The sequence below is a fragment of the Danio rerio genome, chromosome 6, assembly GCF_049306965.1.
Source record: "Danio rerio strain Tuebingen ecotype United States chromosome 6, GRCz12tu, whole genome shotgun sequence".
Lineage (NCBI taxonomy): Eukaryota > Metazoa > Chordata > Actinopteri > Cypriniformes > Danionidae > Danio > Danio rerio.
This window is the reverse complement of record NC_133181.1, coordinates 12,334,118-12,356,355: the sequence shown is the minus strand read 5'-3', so window position 1 is coordinate 12,356,355 and position 22,238 is coordinate 12,334,118. Positions and strand designations below refer to the sequence as shown.

The following is a 22,238-nucleotide window of genomic DNA, read 5'->3' as shown; positions in this document are numbered from 1 at the left end:
TTTTCAAAAATACTATATAAACTATTTTAAAACTATTAACATAACTACATAAATGAAGACTGAAGTAATTAAGCTGAAAAATCATTTTTAACATCACTGGAATAAACTATTAAATTAAATTATAAACAACGTTTGAACAGCTATTTTATAGTGCAATAACATTTCACAATTTTACAGTTTTTACTGTATTTTTGATTAAACAAATGCAGCTTTGGTAAACAGGATCAGCTTATTTTAAAACCAAAACTTTTGTCCGGTAGTGTGTATATGATTATAAAAACATCATTACATGTGTGCTTGAAAACATCATTGTTTCTATACATGTAATTACAGTACTAATGAAATCTGTCAAATACTTAAACAATAATTGTAAAGGAGAAGAGTAGAAAAATAAAATGCTTTTGTTCAAAAACACAATTTATGTCGATGTAAATTCTGTCTTTGGGAACGTGGGATCTGTCTGCAATGTGGCTTGAGAAAACAAAGAAGCAAATGAGATACTGGGAGCTTTCTTAAATTGTATTTATGTATATGAAACACATTTATTTTTTAGATGAATTTACCAAAATAACTTACAAATGAGAATAGAAACAATCAGAACGACACAAAGATGTCAATTAAAGTTGTAAGTGATGCGTTAAGTCCCAGTCTAACACAATGTTTCTTTAAATAAATAATAATATCTATACATACTGTATGTGTGTGTGTGTGTATATATGTATATATATAGGGATCAAATTACACAGTAAAACAGCAGAGTTCCACACAATTCCTTCATGTTGTCCCAATACAAATCGATTAAGCTACCATAATTGTTTTTGCAAATTGAAGTGGATTGAACATAAAGCAATGAAGTTGTCCTAAAAACAACTAAAATGTGTTAATTTAGCTCATTTTAAATAAGTAGTTTAAACAAAAAAGCTAAAACTTTGTTTTAATGTAGGAGGATTAGGGATCAAAAGCAAAGAAGAGGCAGAGTTTAACATCATTGTCCAGTTGGAATCCTGGGATTCACCGCATCAGTTCCCATACTACAAGAAAAATCAAGACAGAAATTAGTTAGCTTAACGCTAAACTGAACATTTTCTGAAAAGAGGCGCAAAATACCCATTACTGAAGATAAGGCATCTCTGTATGAAACCTTCACTATTATGACTAAATATGCAGCTATGGAAAAAAATTAAACCACTTGAAAATCAAGTTTATCTGAATTTAAAAACCATTGTTTATGATATTTCTACCTTTTTTGCATAAAAGAAAACAAAAGTTTCATGTTTTCAGTCAGGTTTAAATAAATTTCTGGACAAAACAATATATCAATGCTTCAGATGATTGAAGAAATGTATAAAGAAATCTATGTTTGGTGGAATAATCCTGATCACAACAAATACATTTGTTATGATCAACTGTAATTTTCTGGGAATAAAATCTTTAAATAAACATATTACCAAACCTTTATGTGATAAAACAAATATTAACATTTTACTCAAACACATATCCAGAAAATCTAGAAAATCTAGAAAAAAATGATCCCAATAATTATATATATATTGAATTTTTTATATAAATACAATTATAATAATCATTTTTTACAAGTAATATTATTTTTACTTGTTTATACACTCTAACGCTGAGTTATTTATTTAACCCAATGGTTGAGTTAAACATATTTGATGCTTTGTTGGGTTATTTTTAAACTTTATTAGTTTGTTTATTAAAAACTCAACCAGTTGAGTTAAATATTTGGTGCTTTGTTGGGTTATTTTTAACCTTTATTTGGTTATTTATTAAATAACTCGACCAGTTGGGTTAAAATTTTGAATTTCAACAGTCAACTAATTTAACTGACACAAAACAGCTGTATTATTATGCATGCGTAATGTTGTTTTTGCGTTATAAAGTTTATTTAAGCTATAAAGCAATAATATTGTTGTTATTTTTTTAATCAAATTACCTCTCGTGTTGTGTTTTTTATATCCATTTCACCATCCAAGACCATCTTTTAGAAGCATTTGGATGTGGTTAAAATGTATTGGTTATTGTGGACACTGAGTAAAGCCTGCTGCAGCTGCTGGACAGCCTCTACAGCACACAGAGCTCCATATTCTGCTCAATGAACACATGATTGTTTATAACTCTCTACTTTGTTCTATTTCTTCATTGTTTGTGACTCTTAATTTATTTGATCAAAATAAATAAACTAAAATGTAATGGAAATAAAGCATTTTTAATATTTTTGAAAAAAGTATGGTATTTATTTACACAGCCGTAATTATAAAATTATTAGTACTATAGTAATACCAGAATAGGGAAAAAATAGCATCTAATCAAAATAACCCAATGCACTGATCTATCCTGGAGGCTCTATCTAATGGACATTATTAGTCTGGAATACACCACAGCCAAAATAAATGGAGCCAGTAAAAAAATGTACAATTTTGGTCAAATATGAGAGAGACTGTATCATTTATGTTTCAATCCTGATTTTGTACTTATTATTACAATATTACTGTTTTATTTGATTTTACATATTTTGTTGGGTGGATCTCGGGCTTTGTTCAAAATCAAAATGTTCAATAAAAAGAGAATAAAAATAAATAAATAAATAACCCAATGCATTGGATTTAATTCTATAACCTAATGCATTGGGTTAAAATAACCCATAGTTGGGAAGGTGCTACACTCTCAGAAAAAAAGGTACAAAATTGTACCTTTTAGGGTACAAATGGCCCGTCACTGGGGTGGTACCCTTAAGGGTACAAATTTGTACCTCTATTTAAAGGTACAAAATTGTACCTTCCACATTTGTACCCTTTAAGGGACAATTTTGTACCCTAGACACTGAAGGTACAGAAATGTACCTTTTTATATTATATAGCATTTTCAGGGTACTGACCCAGGCATTTTGATCCTTTAGTGACTGCATGCACAAATAAATAAATAAAATATTTTGGTTCACAGATGTCCATTTTTATTTACTAATGTAGAAATATTTCATTACAACTCACAACTGAATGTGTTAAGAAATAAAATTACACAGCAAGTATAAAGCAGACATGTAAAACAGTAAAAAGAACAATTTAGATAAGAATAAAAACTAAATCTTAACTTAATACAAAGACCACAAGAATACTGTTTAAGATTTATAAACACATTACACAGGCTACATCAAGTACTGCACTTTACAAAGTCCAAAGTATTTGTCTTTAGTCAGAATACTCGGTCATAATAATTTGTCATCAACATTTTCTCTGAATTTCAGAATGAAGGCAAACTTTCTCTATAAATTGCTTCAAAAGTGCAGAAAACTATACATCAGTAGCCTCTTCCTCAACATCAGTAGATTACTCCTCATCATCCTCAAGTGGAGTTGTAATTTGTTGTAACACAATATGTGTTTATGTTTTTGATAAACATGACATGTAAAGCACTCATATCTGGAAAATGTTCTTTGATAGTCATTAGGACCACAAGTTATTTAAAAATTTGCTTTATGCATGAATGATAGTGTGCTGGATTAACTTGATGATTGTGATTATCCCAAGAGCATGTAGAGAAACAAAAAACAAGGTTGATCACTCTGGTAACTGGAGTAGATCGAGGCTTGTCACAGTCCACCGTTCATTCAAAATATTCCACTGCAGAAACATCAAGGTGTTCTTCTAATAAGATGGATATGTCAAAAATGTATATTCGTCCACATCATTAGCCCGGCCAATCGCAATCCCATCAACTCTGAAGACTGCCGTGACTCGTCTTGTTAACACAGTTGTCCAGTCGGTGGCCTCCTCCTGTACTTGAACTGTTGGATGTGGTGAAGATGGTTCACTGTAAATGACAAAGCAATAATTACATTAATATCAGTCCCTCTATCACTGATGAAGAGAAAATCAACATGCATAGAAAGTGAAATAATTAATATTCACTGATTTTAAAAAAAAGTATCACAGATTAAAAGACTAATATAAATTTCATTCATTCATTCAATTTCTTTTCGGCTTAGTCCCTTTATTAATCTGGGGTTGCCACAGTGGAATGAACCACCAACTTATCCAGCATGTTTTATGCAGCAGATGCCCTTCTAGCTGCAACCCAGTATTACGAAACACCCAGACACACTTATTCACACACACATTTATACACTACAGACAAATAAGCTTACCAAATTCAGCCATAGCGCATGTCTTTAAACTTGTGGGGAAACCGGAGCACTTGGAGGAAACCCTCACGAACACTGGAAGAATATGCAAACTCCTCACACAAATGCCAACTGACCCAGCCGAGGCTCGAACCAGCGACCTTCTTGCCGTAAGGTGACAGCACTACCCACTGCGTCATCCTAATATAAAGAATATCAAGCATTATAAAATGCATTTATCACAGCATATACTAAACAGAAAACAACATACGCACCGGAGCACAACCAAATGTTGAAGTGTCTCGCTTAACAAGGCTGGCAACATGAGAAGTGCTGCTGTAAAATCAATTCCTGGAACATAAGATGTGGCATACAAACAAATATGAAGGAATCCATACAAAGCTAGAATTGAATAATATTAATCAAGTGGAGAAAGTTTAGAAAGAGTACCTTAGAGTCAGGTCCATAGCATTCTTCAGTTGATCTCGCATCTTTCGATGAAAACCTAGAAAATAATTTTAAACATGTGGGTGTACATTTATTGTTGTTTGTAAGTAAAAACCTACAAATTTAAAATAGTATGTAAGCCTTTAAAACCATGGTATAGATAATGAGACATACTTACATCTTGTAACTGAGCCATGCTTTCATATGACATGCCTTCATTGGTCTGATGCTGTTAGGCTGCATTCTGTTGTTCAATCTTGTCCTGAAAGACAATTGGAAACTTCATAAACTTCAGGAAAGCAATAAGATGAAGCAATAACTATTTACTTATTTTGAGATATTAATAAAATAGGTAAAATAGCTCAAGGTACCAGTTTCAGAACAGATGAGACAAATTATTACAATAAAGAACAAAGTATAACTTAAAACGTCGATTTATACAACGTGGTATGTTAATAATTCTACATTAACATAAGTATAACGTTAAACGATAGTAAAGCACCAACAATTCTGGACATGAGAGTTTGTGAACACTCCTCAACATTAATGTAACTTAGACACTGAAACGAAGATATGAAACTTAACGTTACGCACGCCACGTTTGTAACTAGCCACGTTTACATAATCAGTCACTTTGTCTGTGACAAAATTGTGATTTTTCTTCACAAAATGGCGGTGTAACTTAACTTATATAACCGTCTAAAATTACATTTCAGCGGTCAACCGTGGCTAGAAAAATGGCCTCAAAATATAAAACATTATCGATAATTACAAATTTCCAGTATTAATAACAAAAGGTTTTATATCAAGGTAACGTTATATGAAGACTTTAGTCGCGCGAGCTCCGGGCCACACCGCACATTACTCACGGGTCACGGCCCGATTCCGGTGCACGGATACGGCAGCGTCGCGCTTCTGCCGCCGCAGCTGGCCCGAGTGTATTTTGCTAATTGGGTTGCGATTATATTCCGACGTGGCAACACTAACGTTAATTAATAAAGCAGTAACGTAACGTAAGATATAAGGCGCGAATACGTAACGTAGGCGACAAAGGGAACTTTTACACCGATAAAACACTGCGGTCAAGCCAGCCGCGGTTCGGAAAAACGCAGTCAAGCCAGCCGCGCTTTATATGTCGGTGCGCGCGTATTATTATCATTACGGTAATGTCACCAGCCACACAGAGAGCGCTCCACAGAGCACCCATTTCGCCCAGAACAGAGAGATGACAACGAAATATAAGTTTATCCCCCTTTCCTCCCACGTATGCTTTATTAAACAGTTTATTAGCTTTTTTTTGACTGTTGTTATTTTAAGAAAGTGGTTTCTGGGCTTACCTTTAATTTCCTCAAGTTTATCTTTTTGCTTCAAATGATTTTATAGCAGATCAAACGGACAGAATAAATATACGATTTCTAAATACACAGAATGCGTTTCTACTTCTCCTAGCCAACTACAGTACATTGCAAATAAGGTTAAATGCAATTTTATACAACGTGGCTAACCTCAGAAAGTGAAAACAATCATAAAGTAGTCCAACAAAACATTGTTTGAATTACAAATTTATGTTTATTTCATTTAAAGGGGATTTAAAAGGTTATGCTTCTTTCAGTATATGGGATTTGGGGCATTATTACACTTTAGATGACTGTAAAGACCTTATTATATGTTATAAGTAGAATAGAACAACAATAAGATCTGATGCAGGAAGTCAAATACTAAGCATACATCATATGAAGCCTGTTTTACTGCAGCATTTTGGAGAAATGTACCATTAACACACTTTAAAGTGCTATAAAGAAATAAGTAGAAAAAAAACAAAGTTTGGTTCTGATACAGGATGTACATGCATACCTCATGTGAAAGACCTCACTTAAGTTAACAGAAGAAAACTATGGACAGGACATCCAATATTATATGCATACCTCATAATAACTTACTGCAGCATTTTGGAGAAATGGGCTATTAATGAGCTATAAAGTCTTTAAAGTGTTATAAATACATTGTTTGGAATAAGTTAAATAAAAGAGTGATCAGGTCTGATACTAGATGTCCCATGCTATATGCATATATACAACATATGAATCCTTTTTACTGCAGCAATTTGGAAAAAAAATTGCTCATGTAAAAGATGTAGAAAAAAAACAATAGTCAGGTCTTATACAGGACATCCCATACTAAACCTCATATAAAGACTTGTTACTGCAGCGTTTTGGAGAAATTGGGCATTAACATTACTCAAAGTGTTATGAAGACCCAATTTCCAATAAGTAAACAAAAAACAATGATCAGTTCTTGTACAGAACATCACATACAATATGCATACTACATATAAACACTTCTTACTCCAGCAATCTGGAGAAGTGGGACATTAACATAATATAAAGTGTTATAAAGAACCCATTTTGATTAAGTAGAAAGAAACAATGATAGTTCTTATTCAGGACATCCCATACTATATGTGTACTTCACATGAAATCTTTTTTACTGCAGCGTTTTGGAGAAACTGGGTATTAACCTATTATAAAGTGATATAAAAACCCCATTTCAAATAAGTAGAAAAAAAAAATGGTCAGTTCTAGTACAGGACATCCCATTCTATGTGTGTACTTCACGTGAAGCGTTTTTACTGCAGCATTTTAAAGAAACGAGGTATTAACATAATATAAAATACTATAAAGACCACATTTTAAATAGGTAGAAAAAATCTATGGTCAGTTCTTATACAGGACATCCCATACTATATGTGTACTTCACATGAAACCTTTTTACTGCAGTGTTTTGGAGAAATTGTATATAATATATTTCAAAGTGTTCTAAAGACCCCAATTCAAATAAGTAGAAAAAAACAATGGTCAGTTCCTATACAGAACATCCATACTATATCTGTACTTCACATAAAACTTTTTTACTGCAGCAATTTGGAGAAATGGGGTATTAAAATAATATAAAGTGCTATAAAGACCTCATTTCAAATAAGTAGAATAAAAAATGGTCAGTTCTAGTACAGGACATCCCATTCTATGTGTGTACATTACATGAAACCTTCTTACTGCACTGTTTTGGAGAAATGAGGTATTAACACAACAAAGTGATATAAAAACCCCACTTCAAATAAGTAGAAAAAAACAATGGTCGGTTCTTATACAGGACATCCCATACTATATATGTACTTCACATGAAACCTTTTTACTGCAGCATTTTAGAGAAACGATGTGTTAACATAGAAAAAAAGTACTATAAAGTCCCCCTTTCAAATAAGTAAAGAAAAACAATGGTCAGATCTTATACACGACACCCTTCTCTCTGTGTGTACTTCACATGAAAGCTTTTTACTGCAGCATTTTAAAGACACGGGGGAATTAACATAGTATAAAGTAATATAAGGACCCCGTTTTAAATAAGTAGAAATAATCAATGGTCAGTTCTTATACAGGACATCCCGTACTATATGTGTACTTCACATTAAACCTTCTTACTGCACTGTTTTGTAGAAATTGTATATTAATATGATTTAAAGTGTTACAAAGACCCCATTACAGGACATCCCATACTATATATGTACTTCACATGAAACCTATTTACTGCAGCGTTTTGGAGAAAGGGGGTATTAACATAATATAAAGTGCTATAAAGACCGCATTTCAAATAAGTAGAAAAAAATTAATAGTCAGTTCTTATACAGGACATACCATACTATATATGTACTTCACATGAAATCTTTTTACTGCAGCATTTTGGAGAAACGGGGTATTAAGCCAATATAAAGTGCTATAAAGACCCTATTTCAAATAAGTAGAAAAAGACAATGGTCAGTTCTTATACAGGACATCCCATACTATATCTGTACTTCACATGAAACCTATTTACTGCAGCATTTTGGAGAAAGGGGGTATTAACATAATATAAAGTGCTATAAAGACCGCATTTCAAATAAGTAGAAAAAAACAATGGTCAGTTCTTATACAGGACATACCATACTATATGTGTACTTCACATGAAACCTTTTTACTGCAGCGTTTTGGAGAAAGGGGGTATTAACATAATATAAAGTGCTTTAAAGACCCCATTTCAAATAAGTAGAAAAAAACAATGGTCAGTTTTTATACAGGACGTCCCATACTATATCTGTACTTCACATGAAACCTTTTTACTGCAGCATTTTGGAGAAAGGGGGTATTAACATAATATAAAGTGCTATAAAGACCCCATTTCAAATAAGTAGAAAAAGACAATGGTCAGTTCTTATACAGGACATCCCATACTATATCTGTAATTCACATGAAACCTATTTACTGCAGCGTTTTGGAGAAAGGGGGTATTAACATAATATAAAGTGCTATAAAGACCGCTATTCAAATAAGTAGAAAAAAACAATGGTCAGTTCTTATACAGGACATACCATACTATATGTGTACTTCACATGAAACCTTTTTACTGCAGCATTTTGGAGAAAGGGGGTATTAACATAATATAAAGTGCTTTAAAGACCCCATTTCAATTAAGCAGAAAAAGACAATTGTCAGTTCTTATACATGACATACCATACTATATGTGTACTTCACATGAAAACTTTTTTAAGCAGCATTTTGGAGAAACCGGGTATTAAGCCAATATAAAGTGCTATAAAGACCCTATTTCAAATAAGTAGAAAAAGACAATGGTCAGTTCTTATACAGGACATCCCATACTATATCTGTACTTCACATGAAACCTATTTACTGCAGCGTTTTGGAGAAAGAGGGTATTAACATAATATAAAGTGCTATAAAGACCGCATTTCAAATAAGTAGAAAAAAACAATGGTCAGTTCTTATACAGGACATACCATACTATATGTGTACTTCACATGAAACCTTTTTACAGCAGCATTTTGGAGAAACCGGGTATTAAGCCAATATAAAGTGCTATAAAGACCCTATTTCAAATAAGTAGAAAAAGACAATGGTCAGTTCTTATACAGGACATCCCATACTATATCTGTACTTCACATGAAACCTATTTACTGCAGCAATTTGGAGAAAGGGGGTATTAACATAATATAAAGTGCTATAAAGACCGCATTTCAAATAAGTAGAAAAAACAATGGTCAGTTCTTATACAGGACATACCATACTATATTTGTACTTCACATGAAACCTTTTTACTGCAGCATTTTGGAGAAAGGGGGTATTAACATAATATAAAGTGCTTTAAAGACCCCATTTCAATTAAGCAGAAAAAGACAATTGTCAGTTCTTATACATGACATACCATACTATATGTGTACTTCACATGAAAACTTTTTACAGCAGCATTTTGGAGAAACCGGGTATTAAGCCAATATAAAGTGCTATAAAGACCCTATTTCAAATAAGTAGAAAAAGACAATGGTCAGTTCTTATACAGGACATCCCATACTATATCTGTACTTCACATGAAACCTATTTACTGCAGCGTTTTGGAGAAAGGGGGTATTAACATAATATAAAGTGCTATAAAGACCCCATTTCAAATAAGTAGAAAAAGACAATGGTCAGTTCTTATACAGGACATCCCATACTATATCTGTACTTCACATGAAACCTTTTTACTGCAGCGTTTTGGAGAAAGGGGGTATTAACATAATATAAAGTGCTATAAAGACCGCATTTCAAATAAGTAGAAAAAACAATGGTCAGTTCTTATACAGGACATACCATACTATATGTGTACTTCACATGAAACCTTTTTACTGCAGCATTTTGGAGAAAGGGGGTATTAACATAAAATAAAGTGCTTTAAAGACCCTATTTCGAATAAGTAGAAAAAGACAATGGTCAGTTCTTATACAGGACATCCCATACTATATCTGTACTTCACATGAAACCTATTTACTGCAGCATTTTGGAGAAAGGGGGTATTAACATAATATAAAGTGCTATAAAGACCGCATTTCAAATAAGTAGAAAAAAACAATAGTCAGTTCTTATACAGGACATACCATACTATATGTGTACTTCACATGAAACCTTTTTACTGCAGCATTTTGGAGAAACGGGGTTTTAACATATAAAGTTCTATAAAAAAAACATTTTTAATAAGTAGAAAAAAACAATGGTCAGTTCTTATACAGGACATCCCATACTATGTGTGTACTTCACATGAAACCTTTTTACTGCACTGTTTTGGAGAAATGGGGTATTAACATAATAATATAAAGTAATATAAAAACCCCATTTCAAATAAGTAGAAAAAACAATGGTCAGTTCTTATACAGGAGATCCTATACTTTCTGCACTTGACATGAAACCTTTTTACTGCAGCGTTTTGGAGAAATTGGGTATTAAAATATTATAAAGTGCTATAAAGACCGCATTTCAAATAATTAGAAAAAAAAAACAGTGGTCAGTTCTTATTCAGGACATCCCATACTATGTGTGTACTTGACCTGAAACCTTTTTACTCCAGTGTTTTGGAAAAATTAGGTATTAACATATTATAAAGTGTTATAAAGACCCCAATTCAAATAAGTTAAAAAAAAAAACAATGTCAGTTCTTGTACATGACATCCCATACTATATCTGTACTTCACATGGAACCTTTTTACTGAACAATTGAGTATTATTATAATTCAAAATGTTATAAAGACCCCATTTCTAAAAAGTATAAAAAAAACAATGATTAGTTATTGTACAGGACTTCCCATACTAAATGTTTACTTCACATAAAAACCTTATTACAGCAGGGTTTTTGAGAAATGAGGTTTAACATAATTTAAAGTGTTTCAAAGACCCAATTTCTTGTAAGTAGAAGAAAACAATGGTCAGCTCTTATGCAGGACATCCTATATTATAAGCGTACTTCACATGAACACTTGTTACTTCAGTTTTTTGGAGAATTGGGACATTATTACTTTTCAGATGGATATAGACACCCAATTTCTAATAAGTACATAAAATCATCAGTTCTTGTACATATGAAGACTTCTTACTGCAGCAAGTTCTATAATGACCCAATTTCTACTAAGTAGAAGAAAACATTGATCAGTCGTACAGGACATGCAATGCTATATGCATATCTCAGACGAAGACTTGTTACTGCATCGTTTTGGAGAATTGGGACATTGTTACCTTTTAGATTGCTACAAACACCTCATTTCTAATAAGTAGAAAAAAGAACAGTCATTTCTTTTACAGGACATCACATACTATATGCATACCTCATATGAAGACTTGTTACTGCAGTGATCTGGATTAATGGGGCGTTATTACTCTTCAGATGACTATAAAGTGTCCATTTCGAATGAGTAGAATAAAATAATGGTCAGTTTTGATACAGGACGAATGTGTCAAGGACAGACAGCACATCACAGTTTTCCACAACTCCAAATGTGTCAGGGATACACAAAATTGCAGTTCCCTTCCTGCTGAGGAACTATATTTATTGACCTCCATAGTAATTGTTTTTTTTTTTCTAAAATGGAAGTCAATGGTTACCAGTTTTCAAGTTCATTCTAAATATCTTTTGTGTTCAACCAAAAGAAGGAACTAATAAATGTTTGTAACCATTTGATTGCCAGTGCATAGTGCGTTCATTTTCACTTTTGGGTAAACTATCTCTATGAAATTAACCAAACATATTTGTTTTGTCTTTGTCTTTGTACCCTACATTTGGAGCAGCACCACTCATCATCCCCAATAATATCATTTTGTTGTAATGGTACAATAATAGCTTGAGACAGTTGGGATGATGCCATCAACCTAACTGACCACTGAATTGTCCATTGAAGAACTGACCGTTTTTTTTTTTTTTACTTATTAGAAATGGGAACTTGATAGCCATCTAAAAGGTAATTATGTCCCTTTTCTCTAAAACGCTGCCGTAAGAAGTCTTCATATGAGGTACGCCTTTAGTATGGGACGTCCTTTTTAAGAACAGACCATTGTTTTCTTCTACTTATTAGATATTGGGTCTTTATGACACTTTGAATGTTATTATTCCTCCATTTCTCCAAAATGCTGCAGTGACAAGGTTTCATGTAAAGTATGCATATATTATGGAATGTCATGAACGTGAACTGCCCATTGTTTCTACTTATTAGACATTGGGTATTTAAAGCACTTTATATAATGTTTATGCCCAAATTCTCCAAAACACTGCAGTAACAAGTCTTCATCTGATAAATACATGTAGTATGGGATGTCCTGTACAAGAACTGACCGTTGTTTTTTTCTACTTATTAGAAATTTGGTCTTTATAGTACTTTAAGTTGATACCTATTTCACCAAAATGCCGCAGTAGGATGGTTTCATGTAAATTATGCATACAGTGAGGGACGTCCTGTACAAAAACATAGAGCACTTTATATTATGTTAATGGCCCAATTCTCCAAAAAGTGGCAGTAAGAAGGTTTCATATTAGGTATGCATACAGTATGGGATGTCCTCTACGAGTATTTAGCAATAGGAAGAGCTGAGCATTGTTATTTTTTTTCTACTTTTTAGAAAAGGGGTCTTTAAAGCAATTTATAAGTTTAATACCCAATTTCTCGAAAATGGTGCAGTAATAAGTTTTCACATGAAGTATGCATAAAGTATAGGACATCCTGTATGACAAGTGACTATTGTTTTTTCTACTTATTAGTTATGAGGTCTTTATAGTACTTCATATTATGTTAGTGCCCCATTTCTCTAAAATGTAGTAATAAGAAGGCTTCATATGATGTATGCAAATTTTATGAGTTGTCCTCTACAAAAACTGACTATTTTTGTATTCTACTTCTAAAAAATGGGGTCTTTAAAACACTTGAATTTTGTTATTTCCCAGTTTCTCCAAAATTATTTGGTGAGAAGTCTTCACATGAAGTGTAGAGTCCAGCCAGTTGGTCCAATGACGGTATCCAATGGTGGATGAAGGTTCACTGCATGTTCGGTCTTTCCAGTGCACAATGTTGATTTATATTAAACTTAACTCATATCTGACTCCAATTTTAGTATGAGGTGGTTTAGAATATTAATATGTTTATCCTCGTTTTATCTGACTCCAATTATAAAACATTGAGAAGGTTATTTTGTTTCCGTTCACATTAATTTAGATTATGATTGAATATTCTCTTCGGTTCATCATTTTATGTTATTCTCGTTCATTGGGATCTCTATAACATCCTGAATCTTGTACCGGCCGAGTATACAATTTCTTAAGCACAAGCATGTCAGTCTTGGTCACTAAACAGGGGCGATTGACCGCTATCCTAAAAAGGCAGAACCCTACTTACTCAGATTAGGATATTTTTTATGCGGTCCCCATAGGTCTGCTACCTCCTAAGTCAGACAGAGCTATTTAGTCATATAACGATCATTACTATAGAATTAAGCAGACCAGTCTTACTTAAACTAGTAGTAACTTTGAATAATCACTATACTATCTAAATAGTATTAAAAGTTTATCGGGTGAAGGACTATCCCCTTAGATATCCTTTTACAGCCTAAGTATACATGAATAAATGCCAATTTGTTAGTCGGAGCTCTAGAGACATCGTGTAGCGTGCGGCAATGCTCCGTCTACCGTGTTCTAGTCCGCTACTAACCTGAACAGGGGCTTGTGGTGCTATGAAATTACCACAATCTACTAAAGATAATAACACGAACTCTGTTTGAATCATTCAAAACATAACAATTTATTAGTTAGGTAAATGTATTATGCCAATTCAATCAGTCAATTCATAAACGATCAATACAGAACATCAAATTATCAAAGATAAATCCAAGATGAAAAAGATGCATTCCTGACTTTGAAATATACATAACATGGAGCAGACCCCATGTTATGGGCTGATCTGGTTAGGCAGAATCGCCCTGAGTTTTTCTCAACCCTTACCTTAAATAATCCAAGAATTCCCTCAAGGAAGGGGGTGTGAATGTATAACAAAAGGCATTCACACTTAGTGTCACACCCCTCACAGTGGTTCAAAAGATGCCTGAAGTTATATATTTATTGTTCTGATTATGTCTATTTCTGAGAGAATGAGACCATTGTACCAATCGCACTGAGACATTTCAAATGATATCAAACATGATAATTAAAGTCAGTTTGGTTAATATAAAACATTCAACCATTGAAATGACCAAATGCGTGAGTTGGGGGGATGAAGCTGAGTCTCAGCATAGTCAGATGCAAATGCAGCAGGAACTGGTTTTTCCCGCATTCCTCCCTGGTGGGTTGTGAAGTCACCAGTCTCTGTTTTCAGCTCATGTTTTGAATTGTCAAAGATATCAGAATATTTGCAATATTTCAATTCTTACAGAAGTATGTGTATAGTATAGGACGCCCTGTATAAAAACTGGCAATTGTTTTCTTCTACTTATAAGAAATTGGGACTTTATAGCACTTTGTAATATGTTAATATCCCATTTCTCGAAAATGCTGCAGTAAGAATGTTCCATGTGAAGTACGCATATAGTATGGTATGTCCTATATAAGAACTGACCAATGTTTTTTTATACTTATTTGACATGCGGTCTTTGTAGCACTTTATAATAGGTTAATACCCCATTTCTTCAAAATGCTGCAATAAAAAGGTTTCATGTGAAGTACACACATAGTATGGGATGTCCTATATATGAACTGACCATTGTTTTTTCTGCTTATTTGAAATGGGGTCTTTATAGCACTTTGTAATATGTTAATACCCTGTTTCTCCAAAACACTGAAGTAAAAAGGCTTTATGTGAAGTACCCATATAGTATGGAATATCCTCTATAAGAACTGACTATTGTTGACTTCTACTTATTTAAACTGTGGTCTTTATAGCACTTTATAATGGGTTAATACCCCATTTCTCCAAAATGCTGCAGTAAAAAGGTTTCATGTGAAGTACATATATAGTTACATATATAGTATTGGATGTCCTATATAAGAATCAACCATTATTTTTTTCTACTTATTTAAAATGCGGTCTTTATAGTACTTTATATTATGTTAATACCCCGTTTCTTTAAAATGCTGCAGTAAAAAGATTGTATGTGAAGTACACACATAGTATGGGATGTCCTGTATGAGAACTGACAATTGTTTTTTTCTACTTGAAATGTGGTCTTTATAGCACTTTATATTAGATCTATACCCCATTTCCCCAAAGCAGTACAGTTAGGAGGTTTAGTGTGAAGTACACATATAGTATAGGATGTCCTGTATAAGAACTGACCATTGTTTTTTCTACTTATTGGAAATGGGCTCTTTATAGCACTGTCTAATATGTTAATACCCTGTTTTTCCAAAACGCTGCAGTAAAAAGGTTTCATGTGAAGTGCACATATAGTATTGGATGTCCTGTATGAGAACTGACCATTGTTTTTTTCTACTTATTAGAATTGGACTCTTTATAGCACTTAATAATAGGTTAATACCCTGTTTCTCCGAAACTCTGCAGTAAAAAGGTTTCATGTGAAGTGCACATATAGTATGTGATGTCCTGTATAAGAACTGACCATTGTCTTTTTTTCTACTTATTTGAATTGGGGTCTTAATAGCACTATGAATAATGTTAATATCCCGTTTCTCCAAAATGCTGCAGTAAAAAGGTTTCATGTGAAGTACACATATAGTATGGGATGTCCTGTATAAGAACTGACCATTGTTTTTTTCTACTTATTTGAAATGGGGTCTTTATAACGTTTTGAATTACATTAGTAACTTAATACTCCAAAACGCTGCAGTAAAAAGGTTTCATTTGAAGTACAGATATAGTATGGGATGTCCTGTATAAGAACTGTCCATTGTTTTTTTCTACTTATTAGAAATGGGGATTTTATATCACTTTATAATATGTTAATACCCCGTTTCTCCAAAACGCTGCAGTAAAAAATATTTCATGTGAAGTGTAAATATAGTATGGGATGTCCTGTATAAGAACTGTCCTTTGTTTTTTTCTACTTATTAGAAATTGGGTTTTTATGTCACTTTATAATAGGTTAATACCCAGTTTCTCCAAAACGCTGCAGTAAAAAAGATTTCATGTGAAGTGCACATATAGTATAGGATGTCCTGTATAAGAACTGACCTTTGTTTTTTTTCTACTTATTAGAAATGGGCTCCTTATAGCACTTTATAATATATTAATACCCTGTTTCTCCAAAACGCTGCAGTAAAAAGGTTTCATGTGAAGTGCACATAGTATGGGACGTCCTGTTTAAGAACTGACCATTGTTTTTTTCTACTTATTGGAAATGGGCTCTTTATAGCACTATAAAATATGTTAATACCCAGTTTCTTTAAAATGCTGGAGTAAAAAGGTTTTATGTGAAGTAGATATATAGTATGGGATGTCCTGTATAAGAACTGACCATTGTTTTTTCTACTTATTTAAAATGGGTTTTTTTTATATCATTTTATATTATTATGTTAATACCCCGTTTCTCCAAAACAGTGCAGTAAGAAGTTTTCATGTAAAGTACACATATAGTATGGGATGTCATGTATAAGAACTGACCATTGTTTTTTTCTACTTATTGGAAATGGGCTCTTTATAGCACTTTATAATAAGTTAATACCCCGTTTCTCCAAAACGCTGCAGTAAAAAAGATTTCATGTGAAGTGTACATATAGTATGGGATGTCCTGTATAAGAACTGACCATTGTTTTTTTCTACTTATTAGAAATGGGGTTTTTATGTCACTTTATAATAGGTTAATACCCAGTTTCTCCAAAACGCTTCAGTAAAAAGGTTTCATGTGAAGTGCACATAATATGGGACGTCCTGTTTAAGAACTGACCATTGTTTTTTTCTACTTATTGGAAATGGGCTCTTTATAGCACTATAAAATATGTTAATACCCAGTTTCTTTAAAATGCTGCAGTAAAAAGGTTTCATGTGAAGAGAACATATAGTATGGGATGTCCTGTATAAGAACTGACCTTTGTTTTTTTCTACTTATTTGAAAAGGGGTCTTTATAGCACTTGATATTAGCTTATTACCCCGTTTCTTCAAAATGCTGCAGTAAAAAGGTTTCATGTGAAGTACATATGTAGTATGGGATGTCATGTATAAGAACTGACCATTGTCTTTTTCTACTTATTTGAAATGGGGTCTTTATAGCACTTTATATTATGTTAATACCCCCTTTCTCCAAAATGCTGCAGTAAAAAGGTTTCATGTGAAGTACAGATATAGTATGGGACGTCCTGTATAAGAACTGACCATTGTTTTTTTCTACTTATTTGAAATGCGGTCTTTATAGCACTTTATATTAGGTTATTACCCCGTTTCTCCAAAACAGTGCAGTAAAAAGTTTTTATGTGAAGTACACATATAGTATGGGATGTCCTAAATAAGAACTGACCATTGTTTCTTTCTACTTATTGGAAATGGGGTCTTTATAGTACTTTATATTATGTTATTACCCCATTTTTCCAAAACAGTGCAGTAAGAAAGTTTCATGTCAAGTACATAGTATGGGATGTCCTTTGTAAGAACTGACCATTGTTTTTTTCTACTTATTGGAAATGGGCTCTTTATAGCACTTTATCATATGTTAATACCCTGTTTCCCAAAAACGCTTCAGTAAAAATGTTTCATGTGAAGTGCACATATAGTATGGGATGTCCTGTATAAGAACTGACCATTGTTTTTTTCTACTTATTTGAAATGGGGTCTTTATAGCACTTTATATTATGTTAATACCCCCTTTCTCCAAAATGCTGCTGTAAAAAGTTTTCATGTGAAGTACACATATAGTATGGGATGTCCTGTATAAGAACTGACCATTGTTTTTTTCTACTTATTTGAAATGCGGTCTTTATAGCACTTTATATTGGCTTATTACCCCGTTTCTCCAAAATGCTGCAGTAAAAAGGTTTCATGTGAAGTACATATATAGTATGGTATGTCATGTATAAGAACTGACCATTGTTTTTTTCTACTTATTTGAAATGGGGTCTTTAAAGCACTTTATATTCGGTTAATACCCCCTTTCTCCAAAATGCTGCAGTAAAAAGGTTTCATGTGAAGTACAGATATAGTATGGGACGTCCTGTATAAGAACTGACCATTGTTTTTTTCTACTTATTTGAAATGCGGTCTTTATAGCACTTTATATTATGTTAATACCCCCTTTCTCCAAAACGCTGCAGTAAATAGATTTCATGTGAAGTACAGATATAGTATGGGATGTCCTGTATAAGAACTGACCATTGACTTTTTCTACTTATTTGAAATGGGGTCTTTATAGCACTTTTATATTATGTTAATACCCCCTTTCTCCAAAATGCTGCAGTAAAAAGGTTTCATGTGAAGTACACATATAGTATGGTATGTCCTGTATAAGAACTGACTATTGTTTTTTTCTACTTATTTGAAATGCGGTCTTTATAGCACTTTATATCAGGTTATTACCCCGTTTCTCCAAAACAGTGCAGTAAAAAGTTTTTATGTGAAGTACACATGTAGTATGGGATGTCCTGAATAAGAACTGACCATTGTTTCTTTCTACTTATTGGAAATGGGGTCTTTATAGTACTTTATATTATGTTAATACCCCATTTCTCCAAAACAGTGCAGTAAGAAAGTTTTATGTCAAGTACATAGTATGGGATGTCCTATGTAAGAACTGACCATTGTCTTTTTCTGCTTATTAAAAATGGGGTCTTTGTAACACTTTAAATCATATTAATATACAATTTCTCCAAAACATTGCAGTAAGAATTTTTAATGTGAAGTACACATATATTACGGGATGTCCTGTATAAGAACTGACCATTGTTTATTTCTACTTATTTAAAACGGGGTCCTTATATTACTTTATACTATGTTAATTCCCCCGTGTCTTTAAAATGCTGCAGTAAAAAGCTTTCATGTGAAGTACACACAGAGATAAGGGTGTCGTGTATAAGATCTGACCATTGTTTTTCTCTACTTATTTGAAAGGGGGACTTTATAGTACTTTTTTTCTATGTTAACACCCCGTTTCTCTAAAATGCTGCAGTAAAAAGGTTTCATGTGAAGTACATATTTAGTATGGGATGTCCTGTATAAGAACCGACCATTGTTTTTTTCTACTTATTTGAAGTGGGGTTTTTATATCGCTTTGTTGTGTTAATACCTCATTTCTCCAAAACAGTGCAGTAAGAAGGTTTCATGTAATGTACACACATAGTATGGGATGTCCTGTACTATAACTGACCATTGTTTTTTTCTACTTATTTGAAATGAGGTCTTTATAGCACTTTGTATTATTTTAATACCCCATTTCTCCAAAATGCTGCAGTAAAAAAGTTTTATGTGAAGTACAGATATATAGTATGGATGTCCTGTATAGGAACTGACCATTGTTTTTTTCTACTTGTTTGAATTGGGGTCTTTAGAACACTTTGAAATATATTATATACAATTTCTCCAAAACACTGCAGTAAAAAGGTTTCATGTGAAGTACACATATAGTATGGGATGTCCTGTATAAGAACTGACCATAGATTTTTTCTACCTATTTAAAATGTGGTCTTTATAGTATTTTATATTATGTTAATACCCCGTTTTTTTTTAAATGCTGCAGTAAAAACGCTTCATGTGAAGTACATATATAGTATGGGATGTCCTGTATAAGAACTGTCCATTGTTTTTTTCTACTTATTAGAAATGGGGTTTTTATATCACTTTATAATAGGTTAATACCCAGTTTCTCCAAAACGCTGCAGTAAAAAAGATTTCATGTGAAGTACACATATAGTATGGGATGTCCTGAATAAGAACTGACCATTGTTTCTTTCTACTTAATCGAAATGGGGTCTTTATAACACTTTATATTATGTTAATGTCCCACTTCTCCAGATTGCTGGAGTAAGAAGTGTTTATATGTAGTATGCATATTGTATGTGATGTTCTGTACAGGAACTGATCATTGTTTTTTGTCTATTTATTGAAAATTGGGTCTTCATAACACTTTGAGTAATGTTATTGCCCAATTTCTCCAAAACGCTGCAGTAACAAGTCTTTATATGAGGTTTAGTATGGGATGACCTGTATAAGACCTGACTATTGTTTTTTTTTTCTACATCTTTTAAATGAGCAATTTTTTTTCCAAATTGCTGCAGTAAAAAGGATTCATATGTTGTATATATGCATATAGCATGGGACATCTAGTATCAGACCTGATCACTCTTTTATTTAACTTATTCCAAACAATGTATTTATATAACTTTAAAGACTTTATAGCTCATTAATAGCTCATTTCTCCAAAATGCTGCAGTAAGTTATTATGAGGTATGCATATAATATTGGATGTCCTGTCCATAGTTTTCTTCTGTTTACTTAAATGAGGTCTTTCACATGAGGTATTCATGTACATCCTGTATCAGAACCAAACTTTGTTTTTTTTCTACTTATTTCTTTATAGCACTTTAAAGTGTGTTAATGGTACATTTCTCCAAAATGCTGCAGTAAAACAGGCTTCATATGATGTATGCTTAGTATTTGACTTCCTGCATCAGATTTTATTGTTGTTCTATTCTACTTATAACAAATAATAAGGTCTTTACAGTCATCTAAAGTGTAATAATGCCCCATATCCCATATACTGAAAGAAGCATACATTTTTAAATCCCCTTTAAATAAAACCAACATATATTTGTAACTTAAACAATGCTATGTTGGACTACTTTATGATTATTTTCACTTTCTGAGGCTAGGCACGTTGTATAAAATTGCATTCAACCTTATTTGCAATGTACTGTAGTTGGCTAGGGGAAATAAAAACGCATTCTGGGTGTTTAGAAATCGTATATTTATTCTGTCCGTTTGATCTGCTATAAAATCATTTGAAGCAAAAAGATAGACTTGAGGAAATTAAAGGTAAGCCCAGAAACCAATTTCTTAAAATAACAACAGTCAAAAAAGCTAATAAATTGTTTAATAAAGCATACGTGGGAGGAAAGGGGGATAAACTTATATTTCGTTGTTATCTCTCTGTTCTGGGCGAAATGGGTGCTCTGTGGAGCGCTCTCTGTGTGGCTGCTGACATTACCGTAATGATAGTAATACGCGCGCACCGAAATATAAAGCGCGGCTGGCTTGACTGTGTTTTTCCGAACCGCGGCTGGCTTGACCGCAGTGAGAAAACTAACAGCATATAGTACTCACCGTCTATAACGTTATGTCCCTCGGTGACTTCGATATCACATTGTATTAACTTCTTTAATAAGCTGCAGACATCTTAGCAAACTCCATCCTGCAGGCCAGCCCGGAGCACTTAAAGCGGGGGAAAGCCGAGACCCGAGAGTCAGACAAAATCAACAGAACACGGCTTCACATGTAAAAATGAGACTGAAAATATATCTTTAATGCATTCTTACCTGATAAGTGTGGACTCCAAAATAGACTTTTCTTTGAAAAGCGTGCGAAGTTCTGTGTAAACAGCCAGCATACTCTACCGACCGCCTCAGTAACAAACACTACTATAACGTCTCAACAAGCCAAATTCTTAAAGAGACAGCAACATCACCACCTGTATGAAGATGCTGTCACTCTGCATGGTTCTTATTCTACATCCCATAAACTAAAGGGTCTTAAACAATAAGCAAAGACCAGTATTTACGTTTTTAATGATTAAAATTACATTCAATTATAAATTAAATTATTAACATTTGTGAGAAAAAATGTAATTAAAATACATGAAAAAAAAATTAATTATTAAAATATTTAAT

General features: G+C 33.0%; 1 protein-coding gene and 1 long non-coding RNA gene across 12 annotated transcripts in view; both read right to left on the bottom strand.

Moving 5' to 3' along the window:
- Positions 1 to 508: 508 nt before the first annotated feature.
- The window catches only part of zgc:112416, a 33,438-nt gene continuing 11,708 nt past the window's right edge, over positions 509 to 22,238 (bottom strand). For all 11 annotated transcript variants that reach the window (XM_073952982.1, XM_073952979.1, XM_073952981.1 and 8 more), the window contains one exon: positions 509 to 1,031. In XM_073952982.1, the coding sequence (XP_073809083.1) occupies positions 986 to 1,031 (46 nt within the window). In that variant the 3' untranslated portion in view covers positions 509 to 985. The remainder of the gene's footprint in view (positions 1,032 to 22,238) is intronic.
- On the bottom strand, positions 2,949 to 21,993 carry LOC137495926 (uncharacterized). Its single transcript, XR_011015916.2, has 7 exons — positions 21,888 to 21,993; positions 21,676 to 21,783; positions 4,764 to 4,847; positions 4,589 to 4,643; positions 4,414 to 4,489; positions 4,163 to 4,339; positions 2,949 to 3,828 (listed from the first exon to the last, which is right to left on the bottom strand). It is a non-coding gene; the product is annotated as an uncharacterized lncRNA (long non-coding RNA).